Source organism: Rhinatrema bivittatum, chromosome 4 (assembly GCF_901001135.1).
Source record: "Rhinatrema bivittatum chromosome 4, aRhiBiv1.1, whole genome shotgun sequence".
NCBI lineage: Eukaryota > Metazoa > Chordata > Amphibia > Gymnophiona > Rhinatrematidae > Rhinatrema > Rhinatrema bivittatum.
In genome coordinates, this window is record NC_042618.1 from 82119297 (window position 1) to 82131728 (window position 12432).

General features: G+C 49.8%; 1 protein-coding gene across 1 annotated transcript in view; it reads right to left on the minus strand.

Annotated features, from left to right (window-relative positions):
- The window catches only part of TTLL5 (tubulin tyrosine ligase like 5), a 798469-nt gene that overhangs the window by 235543 nt on the left and 550494 nt on the right, over window positions 1-12432 (minus strand). The window contains 1 exon segment of the mRNA XM_029598396.1: window positions 4496-4642. Within this exon segment, the coding sequence (XP_029454256.1) occupies window positions 4496-4642 (147 nt within the window).

Consider the following 12432-nt stretch of genomic DNA (forward strand, 5'->3'; position numbering starts at 1 on the left):
TGCCCCAGGAATGACAAACTTCACTACAACTAGTGTATATAATTCACAGACTGATGGCCTGGGAATGGGAGCAACAATTTCTCAAAAAAGGAGGCTTAGCACACTGCTGGTAGCCTAAAGATTCTGCTGTACCAGCTCAGCATGTGCCACTATCTGCTGGAGACAGAGAATACTGGATGATGTCACTGGAAAAGCTGTGTTCTCTGTCTCCATCTGCTGGCAGGCTGGCATAAACCCAAGTGTCAGGGAGCGGGTTCTACTTATCTAACTTTACAGTTACCAACTCAACATAGTCTTTTCTGAAAACTTCAGCTAACACTTTCATTATGTGAAACCTGGCGTGTCTTTTCCACCAATTATGGACATATCCTAAAACTTCATTGACATTATGGATTTACTCTACATCTAAAATACTATTCTACATCTAAAATACTGTTACCACATGAACTTTTTGAATCAATCAAAATGAAAGTAGATGGAACCACCAAAATCTTTTACTTAGTATCAGTACTCCACATGGTGTTACTTATAATTTGCAAAATATTCAAAGGCATTAAGACAATGCTTACTTTATGCAACTGTGGAGCAAGCCCTTTAAAAAGCATGTTACGAAGGGTTGTACTGATATAGGGACATCCCCGACACCTTTATAGAAGGCGGCTACCGTGCTGACATGCATTCTGATGGAAGAGGTCTTTAGACCTGACTCTGACAGATGCCAGAGATAGTCCAAAAACTTTGGGATTGGACAGGAAAAGGGATCAAAGGACTGGAGAGCGCACCATGATGTGAACCTTTTCCATTTATAGGAGTAAGATTTTCTCGTGGAAGGCTTCCGTGAAGCAATCAAGACATGGGAAACTGGGTCTGAAGGGTTAAGAGGTTGAAGGATTAACCTTTCAACATCCATGCCGTCAGGGACAAGGCCTGAAGATTGGGATGGCGTAGGCACCTGTTGTTTTGAGTGATCAAAAGAGGGTCCTTTCCCAAGGGAATGTGCCTGCGGATGGAGAGATCCTGTAGGATTGGAAATCACACTTGGCGTGGCCAGTGAGGTGCTATCAGGATCATGGTTCCCTTGTCCTGACGTAGTCCTGAGAGTCTTTGAGAGAAGAGGAAGTGGAGGGAATGCATAGAGCAGACTGGTTTCCCAGGAGAGGGAGAATGCATCTCTGGGATGAGAGTATTTGCTGCAAATGAGGGAGCAGTAATTGTCCACTTTGTGGTTCTGAGGGGACGCAAAGAGGTCTGTCTGAGGATATTCTCATTGTTGAAAGATTGAGTTCGCTACCGAGGGGTTGAGAGACCACTCGTGCGGTTGGAAGACGCGACTCAGCTTGTCTGCCAACACATTGTCCACTCCCGGCAAATAGGTGGCCTTGAGGTACATCGAGTGGGAGATAGCTTCCGCCCAAATCTGCGCAGCCTCCTGACACAGAAGGAAGGAGCCTGTGCCTCCCTGTTTGTTGATGGCCACCTCGTTGTCCATCTGAATCAGGATGACTTGATTTGATAGGCGATCCTGAAAAGCCCTGAGAGCATATCGCATTGCTCGAAGTTCCAGGAAATTTATTTGGTGTTTGGCTTCCTCTGGAGACCTAGACCCTTGTGTCTGCAGATCGTCCATGTGGGCTCCCCACCCGAGGTTGGAAGCGTTGGTGGTGAGAATGGCTTGAGGATTTGGAACTTGAAAGGGCAATCCCTGGAGGAGATTGTTTTGATTTTTCCACCAGGCGAGAGACAGACGGAGTGAGTCGGTTATGTGAACAATGGTCGACAGAGGCTGAATAGCTTGAATCCATTGTGACCTCAGAGTCCAGTGCATGAGTCTCATGGCCAAGCGGGCCATTGGTGTGACATGGACTGAGGACGCCATGTGTCCCAGAAGGATGAGGAATTGGCGAGCTGTTGCAGCATGTTGAGACTGCAACCGGTAAGCGAGAGACACTAGAGTTAACGCTCGTTGTTGAGGCAGAAAAGCTTTTGCTTGCAAGGTGTCCAAGTCTGCTCCAATGAACAACAAGGTTTGAGATGGGGCTAAACAAGATTTCTCGTAATTGACGAGAAATTCTAGCGAAATTAGAGTATGTAGAGTTAAATCGAGGGACGATCGAGCAGTTTGCTGAGTTGGAGCCCTGATTAACCAGTCGTCCAGATAGGGATAAACGTGAACACCTTGGGTTCTGAGGAAAGCTGGAACAACTACGAGACATTTGGTAAAGACTCATGGTGCAGACGCCAGCCCAAACGGAAGCACTCGGTATTGATAGTGCTTGGGGCCTATTAAGAACCTCAGGTACTTGCGATGAGCTGGAGTTATCGCAATGTGGGTGTATGCGTCCTGGAGGTCCAGAGAGCAGAGCCAGTCTCCTCTTTATAGAAGAGGTAGAAGCGATCCCAAGGTTACCATCTTGAACTTTTCCCGCTGAAGGTACTTGAGAGCCCGTAGGTCCAATATTGGACGGACACCCCCTGATTTTTGGGGGATTAGAAAGTACTGGGAATAGAACCCTAGACCTTGCTGCGAGAGCAGAATGGGTTCTATTGCTGTTGATTGGAGAAGGAGGGAGACCTCTTGATCCAGAAGAATGGAGTGGTCGGATGTTCTCCACGTCTGCAGAGGTGGGGAGTCCAGTGGCAGAGTGAGAAAGTTCAGATGGTAACCCTGAGCAATGATTGCCAATACCCATTGGTCGGTTGTGATTGACTGCCACATGTTGTGGAAGTGGCACAATCGACCTCCCACTGGTATATGTGACAGAGGAATCTGGCTGCTGCTTTCTAAGCGGAAGTCAAAAACCTGAGGCAGGTCCTGCCTGGGGAGCTGTTTGTGGTTTTTGTTTTTGGGCTTGGCGAGTCTGAGGCTTTTGATAAGGTCTCGTAGTACGGGACCTTGCTGGTGGTGGATAGGCCTTCCTTGGACGGTAGAACAACTTCTTAGAGTCCTTCCTGAAGGGCTTTCTTAAGGAGAAGTCGGAAGGCATCAAAGAGAGCTGTTTAAGGTTCTCATGATGGTCCTTTAATTCAGCCACAATTCGTTGGATCTGTTCACCAAACAGATTATCTCCGATACATGGTAGGTTGGACAACCGGTCTTGCACTTCTGGGCGAAGATCTGAAGACTTGAGCCAGGCCCATCGTCTTGCCGAAATAGCCGCTGCAAACACTCTGGTGGAGGTGTCAAAAATGTCATAAGATGTTCGAATCTCATGTTTGCCTGCCTCAAATCCTTTGTTTACAAGGGTTTGTAGCTGGTCTTGGAATTGTTGCAAATGCTATAACTTAGTTCTCACCATTAATTGGCAATCTTGTTCTCTATGTTAAACTACTAGCCCCTTTTCTCGTTTCCAAGTTGTGTAATACCCTTGTTTTATTGTAACTGCAACCTTTTATCAAACACCTGTTAATGTTTATCATTATTATTTATTATTATTTTGTGTTTCCTCACCACTTGTTAATTGTAAACCAGCATGATGCGATATTCATCGCGAATCCCGGTATAGAAAAACTTAAAATAAATAAATAAATAAATAAAAATTCTGGCCTTGCGACCTTTTGGTGCAAGTCAGGACATCGTGCTCGCAGCCTAAACACATTACACAGACTCCATGGGGGTCTGTGATAGACATGGTGCGAGTACAGTCCGGACACAGACGGAACCCCAATGCCATGGCCATTGAAAAAAATTGAGCCGCGATATGGTCGACGGCCAGTAGGCCGCAAGGGCCAAACTCGAAGGTAATCGACAAAAAACGGGTAAAAACTTACCGGAGTACCGCGGTCAGAGAAAAGTTAGAGGAGGGACCCCTGTGGGGCAATTTAACTTTAAATAATTCCATGAGGAAAATTCTTGTCAGGAATCTCTTCAGAGCTCCTTCACGGCGAGGCTACTGCTGTGCGGAAAAAAGAAGACTGAAGGGGGACCCCTGCTGGCTGCAGGGTTAGTGCCATGCTGGGCATGCCCAGTAGGGGCCAGTCAAAGCTCTGGAAACTTTGACAGAAGTTTTCCGTGATTGGGCTCCATCCTGATGATGTCACCCATATGCGAGGACTACCATCCTGCTTGTCCTGTGAGAAATATCTATTCCTCTCCTTTCAGCATCCTTTCCCAGAGATTTACACCATGATGATATCAGAATAATTCCAGAAATAACCAGGACAGGGGAACTTTGGAAATCTAGGCAAAATTCTGATATTTGTTTTCATTAATCTTACATTAAATTTATGTAAAATAAATATATCAGGTGTGTTGTCTGACACTTTAGCTATATATGATAGTTGACTTGTATTAATCCACTGTACCTCAATTATCAATCAAAACATCAATTCTTAACTCCAGGAAGCAAAGAATATAATAAAGGAGAAGATGATTCTTCAAGACTGGGCCATCTCCTCTTCTCTAAAGGGAGAGCCCTGTCTTCCTCCTCCTCTGGGGCATGCAAGGATCTAATTACCTGATTAAAGTAGTAGTAGTCAGCAGGTAAAAGCCACTTACCCAGTTATAGGAATGGAGGAACTCACTCAGCTGGTATGCCAAGATTCGCCTGCGATCCAACAGAGGAAGGCGCCGGGATGGTAACACCATCCTCAGTGACTGCTGCAAATTCCCAGCTGCTCGCTTCAGGAAGCGCATCACCAGCTCCTGCAGAGAAATGGTAGAGCAGACTCCAGCATGGACAAGATTATATCTGTACAGATGCATATGGCAAGGGGAAAAGGGGAATTGGACTCAGACAGCAACCAAACAAGGGCTGCAACTTTTGTGGGCTGGGAAAAAAATAAGCATGGGTGTAACTTGCTGATGCAGCTGTTACTACCCTTAACCAATAAGCCTGATAACTTTTGATGCAACTCCAACATTGCTCTCTGTTTCCAAAGCAAGGGGTAAAAGGGAATTGGATTCAGACAGCAAGCAATGATGGTCCAAACTTTTGTGGTCTGGGAAACTGATAAGCATGAGGGTAACCTGCATGGCTCGGCAGATACTACTATAAGCTTGCTGGGCAGTCTGGATGGATCATTTGGTCCTTTCCTGCTGTCATTTCTATGTTTCTATGCTTCTGTGTAGGATAAAGTCAGTCCAGAAGGTGGCTACTAAAATGGTCAGTGGTCTTTGTTCTAAAGCATATGGGGACAGACAAAGATCTAAACATGTATACCCTAGAAGAAAGGCAAGACAGGGGAGATAAGACAGAGACATTCAAATATCTCAAAGGTTTCCCTGCACAGAGGGTGAGCCTTCTTCAATGGAAAGGAGGCTCTAGAATGAGGGGTCATGAGATGAGGGAGAAAGGGGGTAGACTCAAGAGTAATCTTAGGAAATATTTCTTTACAGAGAGGGTGGTGGATGATGGAATGGCCTTCCAGTGGAGGTGGTGGAGACAAAAACAGGATCTGAATTAAAGAAAGCATGGGATAAATACAGGGGATCTCTAAGGAAGTGATGCTAAATTAATTGGATGGCTGGGCAGACTGGATGGGCCACACAGTCTTTTTTTGCTGTCATGTTTCTACATTTCTTCTATGTTTCTAAAACTAATGAAAAGAAAATTACCTGAAAACAAGAAATAAGCAAATGTGGGCAGGCAGGCAGTGGGAATAAGCAGGGCAAAGGATTTACACAAGTCCAAGGTTAGGTAGATGCTCTCTAAGCTTACCTTGAGCGATTTCCTGTCTTGGATCAGAATGTTGCTTTCTAAGTTAACCCTAATGTCTCACAAGTCCCAGGTCATGTAGATGCTCGCTAGGCTCACCCTGAGCTCATACAAGTGCCAGGTCAGGTAGAAGCTCTCTAAACTTACACAATTCTGCAACAGGTAGACGCTCAAGCTCACACTGCATTCTCACATATCCTGGTATAATTCGTTGCTTTCTAAATTCACACTATGGTCTTACAGGTTCTGGGTCAGTTAGATGCTCACTATGCTCACCCTAAGTTCTCACAGATCCCAAGTCATATAGATGCTCTCTGAGCTCACGTAGGCTAACACAGGTTCCAGGTCAGGTAGACGCTTTCTAAGCTCAGCCTGAGCTCTCACAGGTCCCAGGTCAAGTAGACTGTGTCTAGGCTTACCATGAACTTTCTCATATCCTGGTATAGGTAAAAGGTCTCTAAGCTCACTTTGAGCTCTACTGGGACCAGTACTTTTTAATATATTTATAAATGATCTGGAAAGGGAACAACGAAAGAGGCGATCAACTTTGCAGATGACACAAAATTATTCAAAGTTGTTAAAATCACAAGTGGATGGTGAAACATTGCAGGAGGACCTTGCAAGACTGGAAGATTGGGCATCCAAATAGCAGAAGAAATTTAATGTGGATGTGCAAGGTGTTGCATATAGGGAAAAATAACCCACATTGTAGTTCTACAATATTAGTTTCCATACTAGGAACTACCACCCAGGAAAGAGATCTAGGCGTCTTAGTGGATAATACTTTGAAATCCTCAGCTCAGTGTGTGGCGGAGGTCAAAAAAGCAAAAAGAATGTTAGGAATTATTAGGAAAGGAATGGAGAATAAAATGGAGAATGTCATAATGCCTCTGTATTGCTCCATGGTGAGGCTGCACCTGAAGTACTGTGTGTAGTTCTGGTTTCCATATCACAAAACAAAATATATAGTTGCTTTGGAAAAGGTTCAGAGAAGGGCAACCAAACTGATAAAGGGGATGGAACGGCTCCCCTATGAGGAAAGGCTAAATAAGTTAGTACTATTTAGCTTGGAGAAGAGACAGTTGAGGGGGGCATATGATAGAGGTCTATAAAATCATGAGTGGACTAGAATGGGTAATGTAGAGATTACTTGCATGATAATCTCGTTTTCCTTAGTGTATGCAGATGGATTCAAAACAAATGGGTATAGTGTGCTCGTGCTAGCAGTTGGAGACGGATCTGACGTCAGCACGGGTACATATACCCCCACAGGAAGTGCCGCAAATCAGTAATCTTCCTTGCAAAAGCTGTAGCTGACCGATCAATTAAATGAACAGGATTACCCTGACTGATTGATAATAGCTGGAGACCGCCAGCGTTCTCAACCGGAAAGCGTCGACACCTGGCAGGGTGGATGGCCTATTATAAGGAAAAACATGGCTTACTGTGAGTCGGTGAATCCCCATGTATGCCGGCAACCGGGCGGGATGCTGAGTCCATCTGCATACACTAAGGAAAACGAGATTATCAGGCAAGTAATCTCTACATTTCCTAGCGTGTAGCAGATGGAATCAAAACAAATGGGATGTACAAAAGCTACTCCCGCACTGGGCGGGAGGCTGCCCGAGGACCGTTTAGGATTGCCCTCGCAAATGCAGTGTCCTCCCTGGCCTGAATGTCCAGACGGTACAATCTGGAGAAGGTATGGACGGAGGACCACGTCGCCGCTTTACATATCTCTGCAGGCGACAGCAGCTTAGCTTCTGCCCAAGAGGCCGATTGTGCTCTGGTAGAATGAGCCTTGACCTGTAGAGGCGGTGGTTTTCCCGCCTCTATGTAGGCTGCCTTGATAACTTCTTTAATCCGGCGGGCGATGGTTGGCCGTGAGGCCGCTTCCCCTTGCTTCTTCCCGCTGTGCAGGACGAACAGGTGGTCCGTCTTTCGTACTGCTTCTGACATTTCCAGCAATCTGCCGATGTCGAGATGGCATAGCATTCGACCTTCCTCCGACTTCTTCAAACCTTCCGTGGTAGGCAAGGATATGGTTTGGTTGAGGTGAAAGTGTGAGACCACTTTGGGTAAAAAGGATGGAACTGTGCGAAGATGGATAGCCTCTGGAGTGATTCTGAGAAATGGATCACGACAGGATAGTGCTTGTAGCTCTGAGATGCGGCGTGCTGAACACACAGCCAGCAAGAACACCATCTTCAAGGTTAACAAACGGAGGGACAGGCCTCGAAGTGGCCTGAAGGTTGATCCCGCCAAAAATTCCAATACTAGATTGAGGTTCCACAAGGGCACTGGCCACTGCAGTGGCGGGCGAATGTGTTTGACTCCTTTCAGGAAACGTGAGACGTCTGGGTGTTTGGTAATGGTGTTGCCGTCACTCCTGGGACCGTAGCAAGACAGTGCTGCTACCTGAACCTTGATGGAGCTGAGGGACAGACCCTTCTGAAGTCCATCTTGCAGGAAGTCCAAAATGATAGGAATCTTAGCGGCATGCGGATTGGTGCCGTGAGAGTCGCACCAGGCTTCAAAAACTCTCCAGATCCTGATATATGTTAGGGATGTGGAGAACTTGCGTGCTCGGAGGAGTGTATCTATAACCGGCTCCGAGTATCCCCTTTTCTTCAGTCTAGCCCTCTCAATGGGCAGACCGTAAGAGAGAATTGAGCCGGGTCCTCGTGGAGGATGGGACCTTGCCGCAGCAGGTCCCTGTAGGGAGGCAGAGGTAGAGGGTTCCCTGCCAGTAGTCTTCTCATGTCTGCATACCAGGGTCTTCTTGGCCAGTCCGGGGCCACTAGAAGAACTAGGCCTCTGTGTCGCTGAATCCTGTGCACAATGGCGCCCAGCAGGGGCCATGGAGGAAAGGCATATAGCAGGATCCCCTGAGGCCACGGCTGTACCAGGGCATCGATCCCCTGAGCCCGAGGATCCCGCCTGCGGCTGAAATATCTGGGAACTTGAGCGTTGGACCTGTCCGCTAAGAGGTCCATGGCTGGCGTCCCCCATTGATCCACAATTATCTGAAAGGCTGTGGGTGACAGCTGCCACTCCCCCGGGTTTAGGCTTTCTCTGCTGAGGAAGTCTGCCGTCGTGTTGTCCTTCCCGGCAATGTGGACGGCGGAAATGTCCTGGAGATTTGCTTCTGCCCAAATCATCAGGGGAGTTATTTCCAGGGACACTTGTTTGCTTCTGGTTCTGCCCTGACGATTGATGTATGCCACAGTGGTGGCATTGTCTGACATCACTCTGACCTCTCTGTTGTGAAGTCTGTGGGCAAATCGCAGGCACGCTAGCCTGACTGCCCGTGCCTCTAGTCGGTTGATGTTCCACCTCGACTCTTCTCTGGTCCACCGCCCTTGGGTGGTGAGTTCCTCGCAGTGTGCTCCCCATTCATTCAGGCTGGCATCTGTGGTGAGCAGAATCCAGGTCGGGGAGGACATTCTTGACCCCCGGCTCATGTGGCCGGCCTGCAACCACCACCGTAGCTGATACCGCACTCTGGCCGGTAGAGGTAGGCATACGGTGTAGTTCTGTGATCGTGGGCTCCATCGAGATAGCAGGGCGTGTTGCAACGGTCTCATATGAGCCCGCACCCATGGCACCACCTCCAGAGTGGACGCCATGAGGCTGAGGACCTGTAGGTAATCCCGAGCTGTGGGCCGGCTGGCGCTCAGCAGGGCCTGTAGATGACTCTGGAGTTTTGACTTTCTCTTGGAGGTCAGACTGACCTTGTCCTCTCGGGTGTCGAATTGAACCTCTAGGTATTCCAGCAACTGGGATGGCTGTAGGGAGCTCTTGTTTATGTTGACTACCCATCCGAGGCTCTCCAGAAGAGCTATAACTCTGTTGGTTGCCCGGTGGCTCTCCTCCGGTGACTTTGCTCGGATCAGCCTATTGTCCAGGTAGGGATGGACGAGAAATCCTTCCTTCCTGAGTGCCGCTGCCACTACTACTATTACCTTGGTAAAGATCCGCGGCGCGGTGGCTAACCTGAAGGGTAAAGCTCGGAACTGGAAGTGCTGATTCAGGACTTTGAAGCTTAAATAGCGCTGGTGATCCCGATGGATTGGGATATGCAGATAGGCTTCCGACAGATCTAGGGAGGTGAGAAACTCCCCTGGCTGTACTGAACTCTTGACCGACCGTAGAGTTTCCATGCGAAAGCTGGGGACCCGTAGGTGTCGGTTGACTGACTTGAGGTCCAGGACGGGCCTGAAAGTGCCCTCCTTCTTGGGAACTATGAAATAAATGGAATAATGCCCAGAATGTATCTCTCCCGCAGGTACTGGGATTATGGCTTTCAGGGCCAGGAGCCTCTGTAAGGTCACTTCTAGTGCCGCTGCCTTGAGCGGTGAACAAGGAGATTCCACAAACTTGTTCGGCGGAAGCCAAAAGAAATCCAGGTAATATCCTTCTCGGATGATGGCGAGGACCCACTGGTCCAAAGTGATCTCGACCCACCTGCGGTAGAAGAGGGTTAGCCTGCCCCCTATGCTGCTACCCCCGGATGGGTCGGCTGATTGTCATTGTGGGTTGCGGCCGGGGACGGAACCCGAGCCGGTTCTCTTCTTGTTGTGCTTAGTCCGAAAGGACTGGTGCCTGGCCTGGGACCGAGGCGCTCGATAGCGAGTCCTGTAAGGGTTGAAGCGCTGAGAAGTTCTACCTCTAGATGGTCTAGAAAAAGTACGCTGGCTCCTCCTCGCCCTGTCTTCTGGAAGACGGGGTAATGGGGAAGCACCCCATTTAGTAGCCCAGTTCTCGAGATCGCTACCGAACAGTAAGGAACCCTTAAAGGGCATTCTTGTGAGTCGTGTTTTGGAGGACGAGTCGGCTGCCCAAATGCGTAGCCAGAGCTGTCTCCTGGCTGCCACTGAGGAGGACACTCCCTTGGCTGCCATACGGATGAGGTCAGAGGCTGCGTCAGTGAGAAATGCGAGAGCTGATTCCATGTTTGCTCCCTGGGTGTTGTTTCTCGCCTGTGATAAACAGGAACGCGTCACCACGGTGCAGCAGGTCGCGATTCGTAGGGACATGGCTGCTACCTCAAAAGCTTGTTTCAGAATGGTGTCCATGCGTCGATCATGCGAATCCTTGAGGGCCGCTCCCCCCTCAACCGGAATGGTGGTGTGCTTCACTATTGCGTTAACTATGGCGTCTACCCTGGGGCACGCCAGCAGCAACTTGGACGCCGGATCCAGAGGGTACATGCCTGCCAAGGCCCGACCCCCTTTGAATGAGGCCTCCGGTGCCTTCCATTCCAGATCGATTAGCTGCTGTGCTGCTTGTAGGAGGGGAAAATGGTGAGCCGGTTGGCGCAGGCCCTCTAACAGGGGTTTCATTTTAAGGTCCCCTGGGGTCTCCTGGCCCAGAATGGCCAGTTCCGATAGGCATTGTGAGACCAGGCCTGAAAGATCCTCTTTCTGAAAGAAGCGCCTCATGGTCCGATATGGCTCCATCTCTGAGGGAAGTTCACCCTCCTCGGGGGGCTCCTCACTATCCTGGGAGCAATACGAATCCCCATAATCGGGGCTGACGGGAGGTGAGTGGCCGCGCCTAGGTCTCGAGGGGCCAGGTACTGGATCCACCGGGATGGAAGGACCCATTCGAGGAGCAGACTGCATCTGGACAAAGGCGTGAATCCCCTTGAATAATTCCACCCAGGAAAGCGAAGCCGGATCCGGCCGTAGGGGCACCAGGTCTCTTGGGTTCCCTGGTTGCTCGCCGCGGCCCGCTAAGTCCGGTGTGCTCCCTGAGGAACCGCTGGGCTGGGGCCGGTCCTGTCCTGGAATTCCCATGGCCTCCTCACACTGGGCACATATAGTGAGTCTGCTTCCTCGCTCTGTGTGGCTCTGAGGTTGCATGCTGAGCAGAGGCTTAGAGCTTTCATGCCAGATTCTGGAGGTGCCGGCCCTGTGGCCGCATGGGCTCTCTTATGCTCCATTCGCCTGAAATTCGGTGTCGCCCAATAAAGTGCGCCTAACAAGAGCGCTTAACAGCATGCGCCTATGAACGGCGTCTTAGAAACGTGCGACTATACACGGGCGTCTTATACACGTGCGGCTTATAAATGTGCGCCTATACACGGGCAGCTTATAAACGTGCACCTATACACGGGCGGCTTATAAACGTGCGCCTGTACACGGGCGGCTTATAAACGTGCGCCTGTACACGGGCGGCTTATAAACGTGCGCCTATACACGGGCGTCTTATAAATGTCTATACGCGGGCGGCTTACAATGTGCGAACGTGCGCCTATCGCGTGTGCTAACAATGTGCACCTATCACGTGCACTAACAACGTGCGCCTATCGCGTGCGCTAACAATGTGCACCTATCGCGTGCGCTAACAACGTGCGCCTATCGCGTGAGCTTAGCAACGTTCGCTCATCGGCGAAGAGGAGTAGGCAGGCAAAAAAGGCGACATCCTTGGCGTGCTGCCTCGTATGCAGGCCCAGCGAATCCACACTTCCTCGGAGACCAAGTAAAGATATACGCCTTACCTTGTCTTCGGCGCTTCCCGGCTGCGACCCGGGCGGTCTCCGGCTGCGGGGGGAGAGTACCTACAACCGGCGCGCATAAGGAAGTGCACCCGCTGCCTCTAGGCCGCTCCTGAACCCGTCTCGCTCGGGGGCCAAGTCCACGCCGGGACCGAGGCTGCCTCCAGGCCGCGCCCGAACTAGTCTCGCTCAGGGGCCAAGCCGCGCCCGAGCCCTTCTCACTCGGGGGCTAGGTCCCTGTCGCGAACCGGCCACCGGACCGAGGCTCTCGCTTCC